The sequence below is a fragment of the Coptis chinensis genome, chromosome 3, assembly GCF_015680905.1.
Source record: "Coptis chinensis isolate HL-2020 chromosome 3, ASM1568090v1, whole genome shotgun sequence".
Lineage (NCBI taxonomy): Eukaryota > Viridiplantae > Streptophyta > Magnoliopsida > Ranunculales > Ranunculaceae > Coptis > Coptis chinensis.
Genome location: NC_141458.1, coordinates 57,202,258 through 57,223,964, shown reverse-complemented (window position 1 = coordinate 57,223,964; position 21,707 = coordinate 57,202,258). Strand labels below are relative to the sequence as shown.

The 21,707-nt window shown below is 36.6% G+C and overlaps 2 protein-coding genes and 1 long non-coding RNA gene across 6 annotated transcripts; all 3 read left to right on the top strand.

Moving 5' to 3' along the window:
• Positions 1–3,213: 3,213 nt before the first annotated feature.
• Positions 3,214–8,193, top strand: LOC147510129 (uncharacterized). Its single transcript, XR_015216723.1, has 4 exons — positions 3,214–3,325; positions 5,113–5,266; positions 5,944–6,006; positions 7,853–8,193. It is a non-coding gene; the product is annotated as an uncharacterized LOC147510129 (long non-coding RNA).
• Positions 8,194–8,948: 755 nt separating this feature from the next.
• LOC147510128 (protein VAC14 homolog) lies at positions 8,949–15,156 on the top strand. Of its 4 annotated transcripts, XM_086602172.1 has the most exons (9): positions 8,949–9,081; positions 9,854–9,919; positions 10,685–10,860; positions 11,519–11,633; positions 11,742–11,862; positions 11,962–12,000; positions 12,509–12,637; positions 13,702–13,770; positions 14,834–15,156. In XM_086602172.1, exons 4-9 carry the CDS (start codon positions 11,548–11,550, stop codon positions 14,924–14,926), a joined length of 537 nt encoding a protein of 178 aa, XP_086458298.1. In that variant the 5' UTR covers positions 8,949–9,081; positions 9,854–9,919; positions 10,685–10,860; positions 11,519–11,547; the 3' UTR covers positions 14,927–15,156. The 4 variants fall into 4 exon arrangements, with proteins under 4 accessions (XP_086458298.1, XP_086458297.1, XP_086458300.1 ...); XM_086602171.1 differs by lacking the exon at positions 10,685–10,860; XM_086602174.1 differs by lacking the exon at positions 10,685–10,860 and having other exon boundaries at positions 14,844–15,097.
• Positions 15,157–18,353: 3,197 nt separating this feature from the next.
• LOC147510127 (uncharacterized) lies at positions 18,354–19,229 on the top strand. The gene has a single exon (XM_086598020.1). The coding sequence runs from the start codon at positions 18,354–18,356 to the stop codon at positions 19,227–19,229; it is 876 nt and encodes a 291-aa protein (XP_086454146.1).
• The last annotated feature ends 2,478 nt before the right edge of the window (positions 19,230–21,707 follow it).

The following is a 21,707-nucleotide window of genomic DNA, read 5'->3' as shown; positions in this document are numbered from 1 at the left end:
TCAATTCTTCATCTTCTCTCCCCAAACTCCCAATCTCTTTCTCTCTGAACTGCATTGAAGAACTTCGATTGCTACTTTTTGGTAAGTGTTCTTCTTTCCACGGTTGTTTTTCTTTCAATCAATTTCGTCAATTCACCTATTTGTTCAAGTAATATTAGTTAAAATATTATTTAGAATGAAGAATCGCATAATATATCCTAATTATAACCTTTAGTTTGGATTGAATTTATTTGTCTTATTTTCAGAATTGCAAATCAAATTTTGTGATTGAAGGGAACTCAATGAAATCAATTTTTCAAGTTTTTATATAAGACCTAGAAGAATTAATACACATACTAAGTTGAAGCTCACAGTAGAATATCGATTATCGAATATTCAAGAGAGAAAGCTTGTAGCCTGGTAAAACAGGCTTAATATCTTGTTATTCTATGTAATTTGAGTTTAATGTTGTTGAAAATTTGAATATATGATTTGATGTGTTGTTAGATAGTGATGGCATCAGGGTATAATGAAACACGCGTTTGATTGGACAATTATAGCATTGAATGCTCATTTTGCTAGAGTTATTGTTTTTGGTGTGCTAACATTTATGAAACCTAACTGTATAAGGGCATCTCCAATGGGGGGTGTAAACAGTATAAAGTGTAAAATTTACACTTCAAATGCTAAAAAACTCCTTCCAATGGGGGTTGTATATCGTAGGTAATAAGTTATTAGTCAATAGATGTGGTGGGGAATTTTCCATCCTGCTATTAGTTAATAAAAAAAGCTCGGACGTCACTTATAGTAACGTTTGTTTAACTGAAAAACTCAGACATCACTTCAACTCACGTTGTGAAGTTTTATTTTTATGTTTGCGACGGTCTAAGTCCGTCGCTCAGTGATTTACAACTAAAATACCGCCGTTACTTTGAATAACGTATAAAAGTTGACCACTATTTGTTTTAAGCTTTTGCGACGGACCAAACCTGTCATTTTTCATTATTTTGAATAGGCTGTGACAGTTTAAGTCTGTTGTTATCCATTTTTACACATTTACCTCTACCTACTATTGGAATAGCCACAAATAGTAAATATACACTTTATGTATTTGAGATTTAGATAGTGTATAATCCTAATGGCCTCTATGTGGAGGTGGATTTTTACACTCTCCATTGGAGATGCCCTAATAGAACAACGAGAAATCCACATGCTCTAAAACGTTATACTGGTGGATTCTCCTCAGTCCCAGCAACACTTGTAGCTTCTGGATTATGTTCGGCCGCATTAGGATTAGATGGTGGGGGTTGGTCCACTCAACCACTAACATGTTATATCTAATCTAAACACCTGTAAGAGAGCGTGCCCGACTTAGCCGATGTAGTTTGAGCTGCCAGTACATAGAGGCGTGGGCGAGCTAGCCATGCACCGCACTTTTTCTCCTCAGCCCATTCGCTATCTGTCCTTTTTAGCTGCCTAACTCTATCTGGCGTCCGTCCCGGTTTTTCCTCCAAACAGCATTCAACACCTACCTTCTCCTCCGAGCCATTCCAGCGCCTGCTTCACCCAATCAAAACAAGACTCTCTCAAACAAAATCGTTCTTATCAAATGAAATCAATTCATTCAATCGTCATTTTTTTTAATTGGATCAAACCAATTTTTTGATTTTGTTAGCTAACTTGATGAATTTGTCAAAGAAATCATAATATTCTTTAGACCACATACTTGACATCCAACTCATTTCCTCCTCAGCAGTCGATCTATATGGTGGTTGAATGGCCGCCATAAATCGCGGTGTTGTTGTACAACAGATCCAAAAACAAATAAAACCTTCCAGATCCACAAAATTCGTCCTTAGTTGGTTTTTCGTCTCAACACATCCAAACAAACAAACCCCAAAGAAGCAAAACAGAAATTAACAACAGCTACAAGTAATTTCTTATTCTTTTGTTCTTCTTTGTTTCATTATGTCGATGTTTGTGATATCGTTTTTCAAAAACCCAAATTGTTTTTGTACGTTTTTTTATTAAATGGTGGTGAAAATCAATATTCTTATTTTGAACTAATGTTCTGATTTTGTTATCTAATCACAATCAATTTCGGAATGTTACCAAAGGAATTTGGAATTGCTCCTAACTATTATTTAACTATTATTATAGCTGCTATAATAATAGAAGATGAAAATCAAGGGGAAGAAGAAGTAGCAATACCATACCCAGAAGAAGAAGAACAGAAAGTTGAAACTGAAGAAGATGTTTTGGTTAATAAAGCTCAAGAGTTTATGACCAAGATTATTTCTTCTCAACTCAACCTTAGCCCTGAACTTATTCATGCATTAAACTTCTATGCTTTCGACCTGAAGAATCGAGGTAGTTTTCATTTTTCTCTATTTCTATTTTATTGTTTGGTATCGGCTTTTCTTTAATTTAACATAATTGAAATATTAGTGCCATAGTATTAATATGATTAGGTTTGAATTCTTGAGATAGGATTGTTGTTATTAGTATGCATTGCAAGATTAAGTTTTGAGAATGCCCATTTTTGGTTAGCAGCATTTAGTGATATATGTTATTCTCTGTTATTTATATTTACTGTTAGTAGTTTGTCAAATTAACTCCTATGCATTTTGCCTGCTTCAAAGTATGCCCATGACTTACCAAGCAACACTTTTGCAAGGCGGGAAAGGTGTTTAAAACTAAAAGCAACTTAAAAATATAAAAAGCTTACGAGAAGAAAATATAAAAAAAAATAAACAAACTGCAAGAAATTTAGTTTCCAAGATGTAGACATTTACTGTATGTTATCTTAAAGCAGACATTAGTTTCCCTCTATTGTGAGTTGAGATTCTTCTAACTAATCTTAAACCAATGTTAATTGCTAATACATGGTCACTTGACATGATTAGTCTGCTCTAAAAACATGGTGCGACTCTTTATATCAATAATCTGTACAAGGTTTTTCAACATACCCCATTTCTTGTTGATGAGTACTTCTCCTTATATCGAATTCCACTCATACCAGATTAAGCGTTTGATTTGGATGCCAATGTGGAAAAGAAAATTTAAAAGGGAGAGACATGAGGAGATGTGCAGCCAAGGAATTTAGACATGAGGAATTAATCTTTTTTTTTCCTGGGATAGTCATTTTTTCCTAATATGAAGGAAACTGGTTTTGTATTCGAAGCAATTAGCATTTGCAATTTACTGCAAATATATAACACTTGACAATATTGCAGGTTCCTTTGGATCGTCTCTGTGGCGCTTCAAAGTTTTTTGTTCTTCTACTTGGACTGTAGAATAAGCTTCCAAGTATGTACATGTTGATCCAAATCGACCTTGGACGGAGGTAATAAATTTTTCTAAAGTTAAGTTTATAACAAATCTTCACTCATAATTGATAATCACTTGATAGTATTATATTAGATAGTGAGCGTTGTGGCATTATATTACCCGAACAACAACGAAGGCAATTGAAGTTGCTAAAGATCAAGGAACTATATATTTAAGAATGAAACCCCGTTAGTCTGTGTACTTTATTTGTGCTAGGGAAAAATCAATAGTGTATACATTGTGCAGTGACACAATTTGAATAAAGTATGTATGAGAATATTAAGTCTTAACGTAGAATTTGTTGTCTAAATGAGGAGTGGACGGCCAGAAGGCTAATGAAATTTTGCACGAGCAATGGAACTTCATTAAGGGTATTTTGGGCTGACGGCACGTATGTGTACCTATTTACACCTGGTTGATATGATATCCAATGGATATATGTGTTTCTTTGATCTATTTTATATGTTTTTCAATGTTGAATTATGTTAATTACATTGCTCCAATATTGTAGAAGAGTGGTCGTTAAATATTAAGGAACTCTCAATATCAATTTCATTGACAAAAGAGACTTACATATTTTTAAAATTTTAATAATAATAATAATAATTATTTTATGTTTTATTATTATTATTATTATTTTACGTCTATAGAATGTGGTATTGGTGGCTTTATGAAGCTATGAGTGCATAAGTGATATTTTACAACCACCACTGTCACCTTTTAAGTGATGTTGTACTTCTTTTTAACATTATAGAAAAGATCTTGGTGTGGAAGAAGAGTAAGTTTTTCTTTGGTCGCCTATTTATTTACACTATTTATTTCGAGTATGTCTACTATTATCACAAATATCGTATACCCATAAGTTATACTCTAAAGACATTGATACCAATGAGAGAAGGTGAGTGAGAAATTAAGGAACCCTACCCTACTTTGATTCTTCAATGTAATGACTATAGCACATGTTCTATTTGTGTACCTTTACTTTATTGTAAATCATTGTAAAAAGAATCATCTGTGTTTTGTTTTATTGTAGGTTTTTCCAAAGATACTTGGTCAAAAAGAAAGTGGCACATACCACTGCAGACACGATTTTTTAAGTAATCGAGTTGTTGTATTACTTGCTGATGATGATGGTAAGTCTTTATCATCCTCAACCACCCCTTTGTACTTGCTTGGTATGTTAATAATGAAATAATACGAGTACTAACAAATATTCCGTTATTTGTTTTTATGTGTACCCATCCTCTTCATTGACTTTCTATGAAATGTGAGTTAAAATATACACTAATCAACAACAATATTACATGATGATATATGTATTATGTCAAGACCATATGATATGTGTCTTCCTTGAACCTCGAGGTCGTTAGTACAATTTCAAAATTTGATATGCAGTTGGTAAACATATCTGAATTAGGTGAGCTGGGCACCATTGTATATGAGAAGTACTTCAAGCTTATAGTGAATATAGTTTAATCCTGCTTAAGGCCAATAAGGGTGGGTTATGCTTTTGACTATGTATTGTTAGTACGCTTATATATTGTAGGCATATTTTGCTTCATGTCTTTTTTCAGGAATCAAAGATTCTTTGTCAAATATTGAACTATTATTAAAACGTACTAACTAGATGGTGATAAGTAGTGCCCCAATAGTGTTTAGTAAAGTGTTAGTTTATATGCTTTTTCCAGAATGGCCAGGATGTTTAGTGAAACGTTGGACTATTATAAAAACTCTTGACTATGTCGTACTGACCGAATGTTTACAAGTACAATAACCATATACTAATGTAATGGTGTTGAGTAGGAAGTGGGCAGATTGTGACTACAGATCATCTTGAAGAATTGATTCAAGTTAGGATTAATTCATCATTCAATGGAAGTGAAGCAATACAGAAGTTTCCGTATGTGATCTTATGTGCTCCACCGTCGCGAAGTGCATACTATCCAAGTGATGTCAGGTATTGTTTAGAACCAACTGTGTAATGGTTAGATATTACTCTTTTTATGCTATTTGTTTAGTTTCATTGTTAGCATTAAGAGAAACCAACAAGTGGTAGGAGTAGTGTGAACCTAGCGACACACGCTAGCAATCTAGCATAGGATCTCAGTTGCTCATCACACTGAGATTTTTAGCCGATAAGAAAAATAAATTCTAATAGAAGCGCCTAAAGTGATAGGGTTGCAGCTTATAAAGAAGGTTTAACAAGTCAAAAAATTTCCTTTTGACAAAACGGTTTTATTCATTTGCATAATGTTTAATTCAAAAGGATCACTTTACAGCCTTAAATACCCTGATCAAGAACAAGAATATGCTTTAGATAGATAATGATATCAAGAAAGCAAATTAATAAAATAGTATAATAATTAGTTTATAATTCCTTACTCCTTAATTTTTTGTTTTTGCGTGGTACCCCAAATGATCTTGAGCCACCCCTAATCACAAGCATTGAAAAAAAAATGTACACAAAATGTCGCCCCATTATATGCACAACAAACTCTGCCATTAGAGATAGACATTTGATAAGAGGAGTTTTTTTTTTTTTTTTTTTTTTGATAATAAACATTTGATAAGAGCTTTTCCGTTTTATGTTTTATTGATTGCGTTTCTCTAATTTCATTTATTTTTTGATGTTAGGATTGCCTACTAAAGTCGTCTGTTCTCGGAAATCTTTATTCCAAGAAATATGGCCAATACTTGGTATGCATGTTCTATTCTCTTTTGTAGATAAATATGCTCTTTTTATTCTTATCAAAATCATTTTAATTCTTCAAGACATTTGATAGTTGTTTTTAAAGCTTCAGAATTATAGATTTCACCTTATGGGAATGCTTGGTCGTTAAATGGTTTTTTGTTATTTATTTTATTATTAGTATCTTACTATGAAATATCTTGTTTCCTTTAGGGTTTTAATTTGGTACCATGGTGCTTCAATGGTACCATCATTATATTTAGGTGCGGTTACTGCTATAGATTAGATGCCGTTTTTAAAGTTAAGCCCATGTTTCATTTTTTTTTTTCCATTTTTTTTGTTTTAAATTATTGTTTGATTTTTTCCCTAGGAATAGAACCGTTGAGCTCAATTTCAATGGGATTTGTCAAAGGGGCCACAATTTAAGTCTTTTGTAGGGAGCATAGTTTAAGCCTTTGGTTTCTCCACTCTCTGGAACCACCTAGCACAAATGAGTATTTTTTTCCCCCAAAAAATAAACAAATTCATGATTTGGGTGTCATGAGTGGCTGTGGATACCCTACCAGTACCAATTGAAAGAAGTGTAGTTTAATTGAAGGTAAGTATACGCAGGGGAGTCATTATGCTATGAGCCACTACCTAGACACATTAGAAATATGCCTCAAAAGACTTTCATTACATGCTTTCACTTCTACTTTCTTTATCACATATTTTTTAAATGTTGGCTATCAAATTTGCCCTTTAAACTCTAATTGTTTAGTTGCAAATTGATCCCCCAAATGAGTTATTTTCGCTCCCTTTCAACGTGTTTCCTGCCTAAACCAGTACTTTCGAAGATAGTAGTGTAAGGTCATAGAGATGATGGGTGGTGACTTCTGAGAGTGGATTTACTACTGATGCAATAGAAAAAACTATAAAGTGGTTAGATACTTAGATATATATTATTTACATATTTTAGATTTGTTTAATCATACAGAAAGTCAATTTTAGATTTCTTAGCTTTTCTTAGTGGTTAAAAAACCTTTATCTTTCTATGTACAAAATAATTGGTTCCTTTCATTTTACTCTTCAGATATAATTTCCAGTGACTTCCAGAGGACAAGTGTTTTAGATATGACCCACCTTATATGACTTGATACAAGCAATTGCCGGTTGGAATTGAGACACAGCCAAGATACAATTTTACCTACTGTATAATGGTGTTATACCCAAAAAACCTATAAGATGGTCCTTCCTCTCTATGTTGGATTCAGTTTGGAAATATATATATATATATATAAGTCTGGTAAAAGAACAGTTTGGTAATCTAAGTTTCAATGTTAGTGGGTACTTTCATTGGGGTCACATATTGATAAACAAAGAGTTTTACTTCAAAATTATATAGCTTTAGCTATATGAGAGTGTTCGATACTTGAATGTGTTGGATCAGAATTTGGGTTATATATAAGATGAACTATGAAAGCTAATAGTTTGTAGAGCAGTTTTAGGCAAAATAATTGGGTAATTGCGGAAAATTTTAAAGTGAGTATTCAGCCGCAGACCCAAGTAGATTATAACCACACTAACGTTGTTTGTTCCATTGTTATCCCATTCAATTAAATTAGTTGGTTACCTGGTTTGCTTTTTATTGTGCCACTTTGAACTCTAAAGTATTATTATTAATTTGTGTGTGATAGTTTTTAGAGAAAAATCTCAATATGTTTACTAGACTGTTCCAATTAGTTGGTAATTAAGTTGTAATATTTATGAGTTATGTATGTAATTACTGTTTTGGATTGGATTTAAGTGTTAAAATTGGTTGTCTGACATAATTGGTACGAATTTGTTCGACTGAGTTGGATTTTATCCTTATAGGTTTAAAGCTTGATCTAAGATGTTCGAATAATGTCAGTAAAACAAAGAAGGTGATGCCAAAAAATTTGGCGGAACTGTGTTCATGGGCGTTGAGGAGCTATCTACCATTCCACGAATGTATAGAGGTAATGCCAAATACACGCCAAGATACAAGACGCCGACATTAGAGCCTTTATCACGAGAATTACCATCTTTAGTTTTTATAATCGTTTTGTTTGAATTGTTTGTTAGTATATATTTTTGGTTTCCTTAAATATAAACTTATCCACATTATTGTTCCCTGGGACATATGGTTTGGAGGTAGATACAAAATACCAAAGCCGCAGGTCTGTATGAAACAAGCTGGCATGGTATAGACGTTTGGTCGATTTATGTATACCATATACTAATTTTAATTAAATGAATTTGTCAATGAACTTTCTTTCTTTCTTTATGTTCTTTTCTAGATTTCTTAGATTTGAATTAATTAATTTCCAACTAAGAGATTGACAGTGTGTTAGTGAAAACTATATCATTGAACATGATTATAACGAACTACTGTTTTTAGTTTCTAATTAACGTCAGTGCAAAGAAAGAAAAATCAAGAACATTTCGAGCCAGTCTACACAAACAAAGATATATAATTAACAAATTGTGATAGCATCTGTAATCAAAGCGTATGATCGTGATACATATTATGTTACCTAAATAAAAATACTGAGATATCGCCATTTTTCCAAGATGATATCGCCATTTTTCCAAGGTTATTGAGAATTCCATATACTCAATTTGCCATTAACTACTTTTGAATTCATACAAAATGAAAAAAAATGTTTGTCATCAAGTTTGTGTGCTGAGTTAGAAAATTATTGGTTGGGATGGTTAACGAGATGAAAGTAGCCTATCTTTTTTTCACTCATTTTTTTTTTTTGGAAAGTAGCCTATCTTGGTTAAACCACAAATATATTCACATGATTCAATAAGATTTCTTTTGTCATCCACGTGCAGAGCACGTGCCCTTTACTAGTATGCACTTAAATTTTGTTGTGAAGATATTCTCTTAATATATGTTTATTTTTCTCGAAAAAGGCAGGTCCATTAGGTATGTGGGTATTTCAACTGCAATTAATACTTTTATAATTAATGTTCTAGAATAGCCTTCAAGAAGTCCCAACTTTATTACTTCAAAATGTAGTATGCCCCAAATGCCCAAATTGTATTTCTCTTTTCCACAGCTCATTGACCGTTATGTAAGTGTTTTCTTCTTTATATCCCACATTCATAGTGTTTGCGATGAATTTGTAGATTTCCCTCGTAAAATTGATGGTCCATCGTTATTTCAATGTGCTTTTTATGGAAGTCATGTTTTCCCTCCAATCGAGGATGACATTCTTTCTTTGAGCGGGTAGGAGTAGTGGTTTAACGAGCAGCAAAAATACCTAATTGACTCTACATATGTTGGGATCCGCTTGGCTAAGAGTTGGTTTGGGACTTTTCCAACTGTTTTCACCCGACCCTTAATCCCATGACTTTTTCTCACCGAAGATCAGATTCATTTTTCCCAGAATTCCGGTTTACACTTCTTGGCGCTTCACCTTCCCAAGCCAGACCTCTATTCTTGCTCATCTCTTTTATTTTTCTAAAGTCTTTATCACCCTTGAATAACAACTATAGTTCAAAATCCTGTCATCAGTCAAATTACAGACTTGTAAAATCTTGACATATATCGCCAAGTTATTGATGGTTGTGTTGGCAGATAAAATTTCCAAAGGGAAATACGGATTAAGGGATGCTACTGAGATTTCTAGAGCAAAAAAATCATCACAATATATTTGATATCAATATGTGAAAATGCGAGAGATGTCGCAAATTCTGCATTATTTTGTGGCCTATTGCATCATATATCTTTGTTAGATTTTTACATACTACATTGGTTGGATGCATGATTTTTTAGTTTTCATCTGGACAGCCTTACATAGTAGTTTTTTTTTTTTTTTATATATGTATGTTCTCTTGGATTAGGTCTTATCTGTCTTGGATGACATATTTGACACTCTTCTTAAAGCACTATCAGATCCATCTGACGAGGTAAGCACCCTTACTATTATACTTTATTTTATTGATGGTCCTTGAGTGCTATTTACCCACCGTGAATAGAAATGCCAATGAGTTACTTGTAAATATTGTGTTTTTTGTAATGTTTAATTTTTGTACCATGTGATTTATTTAGTTACTCTATGTAGAATTAAAGTTTTGTGAGATGTCCGTTTATCTTGAAAATAAGATACTATAATTGGGCTAATTTTTTTACATACTACTTTTAAGGATTCTTAACCGTATCAAATTCTTATAACAAGTGGAAAGTGGAAACCCATAGACAATTAAAGGAACAATATTGGATCATGTGTCTCTTAAGAGAAAGAAAAAGATGTAAAAATCTCTTTAGAGTTCCAAATACTGTCAAGAAGTATAAACTTCTGTAATTGTAGTAGTTCCTTCTGAATGGTCTATATTCTACCAAAACTTCACAAGAGGTCCATGGGACCTTTAAAAAGGGGAAAAGGAGAAGAGATTTTGATGATTAATAGATATCTTTACCATACTGTATGTATTATATGGTGTGTCATAAGATAAGATACACGATTGACTGACTTTTTTTTCTATGATTTTGTTATAACTTCGACTTAAATTGTGTATTTAAGACAGACAGTTATGGTAAGATGTTTATAAGCTAAAAACATTATATGTCCTTTTCTTTGAACTCTATTTGCCAAGGCTTTAAAGTTTTACTAATTATGGAGATTCACGAAGATTAGGTACTTATTGTACTAATTATTTTCTTTAATTCTTCAGGTTACTTGAGTTTATACATTTTGTGCCTGCCGTTGATTCTTTTGGTTTGCGCCTAGGTGCAATTAATATGTTCCATTCATGTGTTAGAACTGCAAGCATGAACAACATCGAAGCATACCTCGCCTATGGCCAATTGCGCTGTTCCGAGGGATATTGATATATCTAGTTTAAGTTTGGTATGACTGTTTTAAGAAATGGATAGCATGACCTCCTTCTTTGTTAGAGACGAAAATTTAGTTTAATCTCTCTGGACTGTGTAAGTTAGCCTGATATATAACTTGCGAGGAGTTGGGGAGGTCCTATACAGTTTTCTTCTTTGTAAAAGTAAGATTGTAGCCATCAATTTGAGCTCAGGGATTGTGATTGCTTGTAAAGATGGTGTAGGGATATTATTTGTTTATAAAAAACCTGCCCAGGTATTCTTTGGTTGAAATTGCAAGTTCTTTAGATTCTGAAACCAGTAGATAGTGTTATAATATGAAATGACATTACTTATCTTCCTGAGAAATGATTATTTTTTTTTGTCTTTCCATGCCCTTTCTATTCAATATGGAAACGAAGAAGGAACCCTTTTATGTCGGGAATATATGAGTGTGTATGTCTTTGACTCAGTATCTAGCACTGATAATTGAATTGACAAATAATGCTACTGCAGACTGTATATATATACGCATGTCTGAAATTTTTTATTTGTTTTATAGGTTTCATGTCTTTCATCTTATTATTATTGATAAGGTTCTTTTTGTGTTTGAATTTTTATGTGTTATTTGCGCCTTTAAGGCTTACTTCCCTATTGAATTAAGGAGTAAATTAAAATGAGATTATCATTCACAGGTAGTTCTCCTGGTGCTTGATGTGCATGCATGCATAGCGAGGGATGCACCTCAATCTGCCAACTTGTTGTTTTCCTAGTGCATAAATTCCCGGTTGACCACTCACTTCTCGAGAAGTGAGTTAATTTCCTTTTATGTTTACCAATCAGTTTGGATAACGTTGTTTCCCTTTATGAGTTTAAACATGTTTATGTTTCTAATGTAAGTCTTTCATTTTTTTTCAGGTGTGGTGCTTTGATAATCCATCAGCTATGTGTTCTTTTGGATGCTGAGCGTGTGTACTTGGAACTCTCCACAATTTTTGAGGGAGAAGCTGACTTGGATTTTGCATCCATCATGGTTCAGGTTCTGTAATATTATGTGAGAACATCCACAGCGATGCCAGGGAGAGAATTTATTACAATTTTTGACATATGTGTTGTCTGCTGATTTGGCATATGACAGTTGTTCACAAAATTCAAGATTGTGGATTCCAGTCCAAAGGTACGTCCATCTAGTCGATAACACACTAGTACCAACAACATATTTTGTAGGAAGACAAGAGAGAATGTAATGAAGAATATTATCAGGTAAATTGCTAATTTTATCACCAATCTCGCTGCTACTCTGTCCTTCATATGCTATTTGCATCTTAGAATTTTCAATTGAAGCACTTTCATCCATGATATACTGCAATATCAAGACCATAAAAAGACCTAATGAATGGAAAAATAATAATAGAATGCTGCAAGAAAAGTACGGGTCTTGAAAATAGCTAAGACATCAAACCTTGAATAGGTATGGTTTAAAGTTGATGCTTCTAAGAAAGTAATAAAAATTTGTGTTGTTTCTAATAAAAATATGTCATGGATTTGACATATGTGCCATTCACCAACAGCAACAATAAGTCTTTGCTTATTAACTCAGGTGGGTAACTTGTCATGTGCATCAGGCAGGCAATTAAATCCCTTGTGAAGCTTTACGTAAGCGGCATACTTGTTTTTCTTGACAGGTTTACCAGCATGCAAGTTCCGTGATTCAGTCACTGGTGGAGGAAGATATTAATGTTAAGTTCTTGGTCCAGTTGGACAAGTTGATCCGCTTGCTCGAGACTCCAATCTTTTCTTACCTTAGACTGCAGGTGCACAACTCAGTTCATTTCATATGCAATTTTTTGTAATGGTCTATATTATTTCAGTTTTGTAAACCACATTCGACAAGGCTAGAGATACTAAAATGAGCTGATTTTTCTGGACGTGATCAACAGAGTAGGGGGATCATCACTACTAAAAATCAGCCAAAGTGCACTTTTTGGTAGGGGTGTCAACCTAGCTTGACCGATATTATATATGTATCTTGCTAGGTTACATTGACACGGGCACGCGTGTCGGTGTCCGACACGGATACGGGGTGTTGGATACAGCGAGCAGTTGAAGATCGACACGGGGACACGGATAGGAATAATTAATTAATTTTTTAATAATTATAAATTTATTAAATTAGATGGTAAATCAGAAATTCGAGGTAAATTAAATACAATATGTGTCCGACACGGACATGTAGATACGTATCCGACACAGATTTTTTTCAAAATATGGCGTGTCCATGTAACCTAGGTATCTTGAAATGAGGTGATTGTTTGTGGACATAAGATCCATGTTAGGAAGATAATCTGCCCCAAAATTCATCCCTTAACTCATTGTGTAGTTTTACGTTTGGTAGGGATGTCAATTCAGGATATATTTGGGGGAGCGGGGCGTGGGTTGGTGGGCAGCTTGTGGTGGGGGTGGGGGGTATTAAAGCTAAACCAAAGAATTAAAGGCAACAAAGTTAATGGAGCTTTGTAACATTAGAGGTCCAAAGCCATCTCTCCACGTGTTGGGCAAAAAAAAAGAAAAAAAAAAGAGAGCGGGATGGTGGAGATGAGTATATTGTCGTAGGAAAGATATGCTAATTTCAGTTATGTTGTGCTGGGTGGAACTTTGTGAATATCCAAAGCAGTGTTTGTGTATTTAGGTCAAAGAGGTAAGTACTCCATACTACCAAGCAAAAACAATCATAATGACAATATTGTTGTAGTAGGTAGTTGTACTTTTAGGTGAGGTATATATTGTTAAAACTTTTATGAGATACTTTTCGTCTCGTGTACATCAGCTTTTTCTTTTACCTCTGATTTCCTTGTTGATAAGTTTGTGGGTCTTGCAGCGTCTTGAACCTGGAAGATATATATGGTTGTTGAAAGCACTGTACGGTCTTCTGATGTTGTTGCCTCAGGTAAGTTTGAAGAGCTAAACACAGTTATAATTATTTTATGTTTCTGCTTCTTGTGTGTGTATTATGCACGTAAGAAAAAATGTAAGTTTTTTTGTCGGCATAAATGGAGTTTTTGGGCTGGAGGAGCAGTAAATTTGACATTCCGAAGAACTACTGTCTACTGGAAACCTGATTTTAGCTCTTTACGTTAACAGTGTATCGGAGTTCTAATATGTGCTGAATAGCTGTGAATCAGGTTAGAATTAGTGTTGTGGTCTCCTGATGATTGCCTCACTGGAGAGTGATAGAATGCCTTAGGATTGCTAGCCGTTGTCTTTCCTAGGTCATGGTCTTTTGAGACCATGAATTCTGATTTGCAGTCAGGAGTAAATCAGTAAAGAATATAAAATAATTATTGATCAGTAAAGAAACTAAGCATTCTTCTGGTCTGGCAATGTACACTTCGAACCCTGCAGTATCACTGTTGTCAAACGTGAAGTCATCAATGAAAATAACCTCTGATTCTTCTTCTTTCTCGTCTTTGGTACGTGAGACCTTGGGTCTAGGAACTAAGGCACGTATGGTGGGTGTCTAGCACTCGAGGTGTAATTCCAAACTCAGAGACTTGTCTTGGGCAGCCCTTCTTGGCGCAGCTCTCTTTTTGTTGAAATAGGTTTGTTGAATGTTCAACCATGCTCTATCTTCTGTTTGGCAGGTGTACTTAAGTGCCTAAGTACTAAGACAGTCCTTAACCTGTAGAATATCTTAATTAGAAGTGACATAGTTGACGAAAAAATAAATAAACAGCAGAGGTCAAATGGAATGCTGGCTAAGGAGTAAGGCCCCATGTTTATTTAAATATTTACATTCGCCCAAACCATGTTTGAAAAAAATAATCTACAGGCTCTTTATCAGGAAATATTGGACACCAAAGTCTCCCCTGATCAATAATGCAGTCAACTTATCTTGATTTTGTCTTCTGGATATTTAATTTGTTACCCTTTGGACATAAAATAATTATGTTGATTTCCTATTTGGTGTATGAATATTTTTCCTACGCTGCCACTTATACTTCTTTATCCAGGATCCAACAGAACAGACTATTATTGACAATTACATGGTGCAAGAGCTTGATGGAACTGTGAATGAGTGGGGTTGGTGTTGTGTGCATATGTAGATAAGAAGTCACGCCCAGAAATACTTTTTGAAGGTTCAGAACTTAATATTCTGTAACACTATTTTTTGGAACTATTGTCAGCTTTTGGGCTTGTCAAGTGCTGTGGGAGCAAGGACCCATTATTCACTTGAGAAGTTTCTTTATTTTTTTTATGGAAGGTATATTTGGATATGGGCTGTGCTTCTAAAGAGAATTTTGGGTCAGGAAAGAATGGATCCAATTACCTTGTACTGGGTGGGCTTCTTTCGGCCATGATTTAGTAGATTTTGGGCTAGGTAGTTTTTTTTTGCCCTGATTGCATTTTTTAAAAAAATTAAAAATAAAAAACGACGCTTGTCAAGTGTTGTAGAAAAAAAAAAACGACTGCAAAAAAAAAAAGTCACCATACGACACCCAAAAGTGTTTTATTTTTTTATTGGAAAAACACGCATCTGTCACGTTTTTTTTCAACAGATGGTGTATACATCAAGCTTAGAAAAGTTTAAAACAAAACAAAAAAAGAGCTTCTCTCTTAAACTCTTCTCTTTCATCTATCCTACAGCGTGTAACCTCTTAGCCGTCCTAAGTTCACTTCTCATATAGGAAGCAGGAGAACCCCTGATCCTTTTTCTACATCTAACTTTATCAGCTTGGGAAAGCATCTATGGAATCTAGCGTGGAACAACACCAAGATACAGACATGATACTGGAAGGAAACAAGAGAATAGAGGAGCTTCAACAGAACCTGTTTAATCTATTCTTCAGGAAGAAAGCACAACGGGTGATTGAACTGGATTGTATAAATGGTCCGCACCAAGTAAATGGACCGCTCACTCTTTTTGGGTAAGATATATGGAGGGCACAAACTACAAAATTAGAAGACCTCTGTATGCATAGACTATGGCAAACAAAGAATGAAATCTGCTTGGAAATGGTGGATAGAGATCATATCCAAATTACGTTTGAAGAGGAAAAAGAACGAGCACATGTACTGGAAAACGGGCCATGGAACATATATGGGTACATCCTATCAATTAAGGAGTGGAGGGGAAGTCACCGGATGGAGGATTATAATTTTGATTTTGTTAAGTTTTGGGTACAAATATGGGACCTTCCAAAGGTACGCATAAATCAAGCTAATGTACGGAAGATTGGAGCAGAACTTGGGGAAGTATGTGAAGTCGATCTCTCATGCCCTCCAGAATTTAACCAACCTGTTGCTAGAGTGAAGATAGAAATGGACATTAAAGAACGCCTAACAAAGGAAGTAACATCAAACCGAAACACCGGGTAGTCGATTCAAGTATGAGAAGCTTGAAATCTTACATTTTTCATAGGACACGACCAATATAACTGTCGCATTAGGGCACAATATAGATATGATATATCAAAAACCGGAGGAACCCCAGCAGTCATCAAACCTTTTTTCTCATACCAACTGAAAGCCCCACAATTCTTCAATGGCATAGCATTTACTGGGAAACAAAGGGTCGCCATAGTAGGAGAGCCGCAGGCTAAGAGTGGAAGAAATGCCGGCGTCTCCGCTTTGGGTAATGGCCGAGCTAGACAAGACAGATGGAACAACGCCACGTCGGAAAAAATCCAAAACTAATAGAGACAAAAAGCGGCCAATACTCAAGTGCATTGAACACTTTGAAATCACAACGGCTAGCACACAATTTGGGCGTAATTACAACGGATAGAATTCAAGATTCGGACCCCCACCTCCCCCCTCGATAGAAAGGATAGCTAGGCCCAAAGGACATGGGCCGAGAAAGGCGAGATAGGGTGTTGGGGCTGGGCAAGAAAAAGGCAAAGGCCACCGGTGGTGTTTGAAAGGCAACAAAATAACATGGGCTACATGAACAAAAAAGCGTAATGGGCGGGACGCAATAACGATGCTTTAAATAGGGAAGAAGGTGGGAGAGGATGCAATACAAGATAAGATCGAGACCAAGTATCAATGTGTCCAACCCGAGCACAATATAGTCAAATCAAGCATGATGAAGGTAGTAGGATCGCCCCCAAAACCCACCACAACACCTACAATCAGATTTCCAAGGAAAAGCTCAAAACCAAAACCAAGGAGATCCAGTATGAGAAAGAGGAGATATCCAGCGTGCGAGAGCAGAAAGCAGAGTTCCTATTCCAAAGCAAAGCGACGCGTGGACGAGGATTCAAGACAAAGGTATCTCGAGGCATAAAGCAAAAGAGGAGGCCCGCGGATCGGTTTAAATGCAATAACAGAGCTGGAAGAAAAGGAAGAGGAGTCTAATGGAGTAAGGAATACTGGAAAAAAAAGAAAAGGAAGTCTAGCAGTAGAAATTTATCAACCCATGGCTGGTGAGGGCGAGTATAAATGGCGGAGAAGGAGCATTCTAGAGGCTGTGAAGAGATCAAAAAGGGCAAAGATACAAGCAGATGAAATGAGAAATAGAGGGGAAGGAGATAGACTTATCCCAATAGGAACGCCAATTGTTCCAATATCCAGTGGGTCGAGTGAATCCCAAAGTGAACAAGGGGGGACTGAGGAGGAGGGCATGAATACCTCCTCAGAACCGTCTACAACAAATGAAGAAGACCTGGAGTCAGACTCGGATGAAGAGGTGGATACAGAAGATTCTGAAGACATGAAGGATGATTTGCGGTTTGAGGCTGGACTAGATCACCCAGATCAAGAAGTTATCAATTATGAGGCCCATGATATGGCTGGCCTAGAGGACGACTGTGAAGGGTTTGATGACCAACCCATACCTCTGGCTATGGATGATTCTACAGTGATCAGACAGATTCAAGATAAAGAAAGCGCAGCATCAGAACAAGGTGGGAAGGCTCTAGTTATGGAGGGGAGCAGCAATACGCAAGACTACAGCAAGAAAGGAAGTGAGGATAACATAAACAGTGAGGGTCTGTTACTTTCTCCCTCAGGGCTCGCGGTGGCTGTCCCCTCACAGCCGCCTCTATCTCCATGACGATCCAAGCCTGGAACTGCCGGGGGATAGGTACCACCACGGCGGTTCAACAACTAAAGGACCTGTTGGGGAAGTTCGAAGTTGATATTATGTGTTTGTCTGAAACTAAAGCAAGTCAAGAAGGAATAAAGAAACCGAAAGTAAACAACCTAAGATGAGTGGGTCTTTTCTTTGTTCTCGCGCTAGGAAGGAGTGGAGGTCCGGGCAAATCTTGTGGAGAGAAGGGAGTCGATCTAGAAATTCTTGGAGCTTCACGACACCAAGTTACAGGTAAAATTGTCAATTATTTCCATAAGGAGCCTTGGTTTTTTTCTTTTGTGTATGGAGAACCTATTGCTCATAATAGGAATAAAGTTTGGAATGAGCTAAGGGGATTAGCCCCTTTGATCCCAGGACCTTGGATTCTGTTTGGGGATTTTAATGCCATTGCTAGTCTAGATGAGAAAATAGGGGGAAGAAGTAAAATCACAAAAAGTATGGAGGAGTTCAATGGCCTTATTACTGATCTGGGGCTGGTGGATTTAGGGTTCAAGGGCCCTAAATACACTTGGAGCAACAATAGGAGGATTCAAGATCATATCTTGGAAAGGCTTGATCGAGCCTTGGCTACACCTGAGTGGCTAGCTGCTTTCCCTAATGCCCAGATCAGGACCTGGGCTAATGCTACCTCTGACCATATTTCTCTGTTTATAAATCTGGCTAATAAAGCTGAAAAGCTGCCTAGACCTTTTAAGTTTTTTGATATGTGGCTCAAAAATGAGGGATGCTTGGCTGTTATTGAGAAAGCTTGGAATTCGATAAAGGCTGATCTTCCTGATAGAACTTTTATAAATAAGATGAGTAAGACTAGGAAGGACCTCAGCCTTTGGAATAAGCATGTGTTTGGGAATATCTTCACTAATATAAAGGCTACCCAAGCTAAGCTCAATTCTGTTCTGTCCAAGCCTTTCAGTATAGGAAACTATACCAAGGCTAAGAAGCTTAAAGAGGAGCTCCAGGACTGGTATATTAAAGAAGAAGACTTTTGGAAACAAAAGTCATCTAATACCTGGCTTAAAGATGGTGGGAGAAACACAAAGTTTTTTCACTTATCCACCATATACAGAAGAAGGAAAAATAATATCGAAAAGATAAGGAATAATGAGGGGAATGGCAGAAAGGAAGAGCAGAGGTGGGAACCTCTCTTAATCAATACTTTAAGGAGATTTTCACCTCTGATCAACCTGAGACAAATGAGGATATCCTTAATTTGTTTCAACCTTGTGTTACCCCTACTGAAAATGAAAGGCTCACTGCTATTCCTACTTCTGAGGAGATTTGGGTACTGTGGTCAAAAAGATGGGGAGCCTTAAGTCCCCTGGACCTGATGGGTTCCAAGGCATTTTTATCGGTCTTTGGGATACCATAGGGCCAACCGTGGTTGATTTTGTTCAGATTTCTTTAACCCGGGATCCCCGAACCCGAGGTAAATGAGACCTTTATAGCTTTGATCCCAAAGGTTGCTAACCCGCACCATGCTTCTAAATTCAGGGCTTATTAGCCTCTCAGAACTTTGGGTACAAGATTATCTCCAAAATTCTGGCCAACAGACCGAAAAAGTCCGATTAACAACATCATATCCCCATTCCAAAGGGCTTTTATCAAGGGCGCGAGATTGGGGATAATGTTGGCTCTTGTGAGGTTTTTCACAACATGAAAAACATGAAATCTAAGAGAGGGTTGGATTGCTCTTAAGCTTGACATGGCCAAGGCCTATGACAGGGTGGAATGGGGCTTTGTAGACAAAATCTTTGAAAAACTTGGATTCAATGAGAAATGGAGACATATGATATACCAGTGTGTATCTACTGTCTCATTCAAAGTCATGCTCAATGGGTCCCCTCTGGAGAAGTTCACCCCCGAAAGGGGAGTTAGGCAAGGGGATCCCATATCCCCATATTTGTTCATTTTGGTCTCGTTATGGTGGCCAAGGCAAACAAGAGGAAAGGGTTCATGGGATTAAAATCAAAAGACATTCTCCTGCTCTCACTCATCTGCTATATGCAGATGACTTGATCCTCTTCACTAAAGCAAATGTGGTAGAGAGTGGAAATCTGAAGAAAATTCTGGATGATTACCTCTTTTTCGGGGCAAAAATAAATTATGAAAAGTCTAGTGTCTTCTTCAGTAGGAATGTCAACTATAGACAAAAGATGAAACTCAAGAGGTATTGGAAAATCAGAAATTTCTCTCCAAAAGAGAAATATCTGGGAGTGCCTATTATGCTATCAAGAAAAAAGTCTGAGGACTTTGACTACCTGGTAGACAAGATTCATACTAAGATAAAAGGTTGGAAAGCAAAGGTGTTATCCCAAGCTGGGAGAACAACTCTTATCCAAGCAGTGGCTCAGACCATACCCCTATATGCTATGTCAACTTATCTGCTCCCTGTGGCTACTTGCAATAAGATTGACAGAGCATGTAGAGATTTCTGGTGGTCTGGGAAGGAACAAACAAAAAGTGTCCATACCAAAGGGTGGGACTCTATCTGTCAACCAAAACAAGTTGGAGGTTTGGGGTTAAGGAAGGCTAGGGACATGAATATGGCTATCCTTGCAAAGCTACCATGGAAGGCTGCCACTGATGTTTCTTCCTTATGGACAAGAACCTTGTTCAGCATATATGGGAAGAACTGGATCGGAGATGTAGACAAACCCCCGACAAAGCCTCCTACTTTTGAAAAAGCATACACAAAAGCCTTCAATGCCATTAGTGGGGGCTTAATATGGGGATTGGGAATGGGGAAACAACTTCTCTGCTCAAAGACCCATGGCTAAAATGTAAGAATAAACCAAGAAACCACGGAAGAATCAGGGAAAACCCTAGTTTGCGTAAACAAGGTAGTCTCGAGTTTGTTCTTGAGTGATAAAAGTGGGTGGGATGAAACTAAGATAAGGAATCATTTTGATCCTTACCTGAGCAACCACATCCTGACTATCAAAGTTAGACCTGAGCAAGCCTTGGCTGACAAGATGAAGTGGAATGGGGACAAGTATGGGCACCTAACTGCTAAATCAGCATATAGGTTCCTTAAACCAGAGGATGAGTTGGGACAAAGTTCAAGCTGCAACTCCCACTCCCTCACCCAGGTGTGGAAATCCCCACTACCAGCTTTTATTCAGATGTTCCTATGGAAGCTATACATGCATATGCTTCCAATGGGAGACATTCTGGCAGAAAGAAAGATAAAAGGGGATTTATCATGTCCATCCATTTGCTTAAGGGGAGTTGGAAACAAATTAACATCCGCTATTCACTTGTGAATGGACAAGAACTGTGGTGGTATAGCTCTATACTAGGGTCGAGGATACCACAAAGATCTTCCTCTAAGACAGATTGGATATCCGATCTTGTGGAGTCGCAAGAAGGCCAAAAGATCAAGCGGTTTTGGGATACACATGGCTTTTATTCTATATCACATATGGACTTCCAGAAATGAGCTCAAATTTGAGAACAGAAAAGCCAACAGAGAAAGAATTCTCAGGGAAAGCAGCAGACAGGCAGACAAGTGCTACAAGGCCTTCAGAGAAGAACATCTCACCCCTAATCTTAGCTCAGCTATACTTAAACATAGTTTTGAGGAACTTTTTCCCCTTATTCCAAATGATAGTATTATAATAAGCTTTGATGCATCTTTTCACAGGGAATTGGGATGAGAGTCAAGCGAGATATCGGACGATGAAGGATCGTCATTAGGGCAGTCGGAAGATTTTAGAACTACTGAGGGCGGTGATCTTTGAAATGGAAAAGCAAAAAGTTGCGGTTTTGCTGGCAAGGAGGCTTGGGAAGCC

What these genes read in the sequence shown, in the direction of transcription:
- LOC147510128 (XM_086602171.1), top strand. Translation starts at nt 11,548, where the DNA reads ATGCATAGCGAGGGATGCACCTCAATCTGCCAACTTGTTGTTTTCCTA. An exon ending in GACCACTCACTTCTCGAGAA is followed by an intron (nt 11,634 to 11,741) that starts GTGAGTTAATTT and finishes ATTTTTTTTCAG; the next exon opens with GTGTGGTGCTTTGATAATCC. An exon ending in TTCTGATGTTGTTGCCTCAG is followed by an intron (nt 13,771 to 14,833) that starts GTAAGTTTGAAG and finishes TTCTTTATCCAG; the next exon opens with GATCCAACAGAACAGACTAT.
- LOC147510127 (XM_086598020.1), top strand. Translation starts at nt 18,354, where the DNA reads ATGGAGGAGTTCAATGGCCTTATTACTGATCTGGGGCTGGTGGATTTA.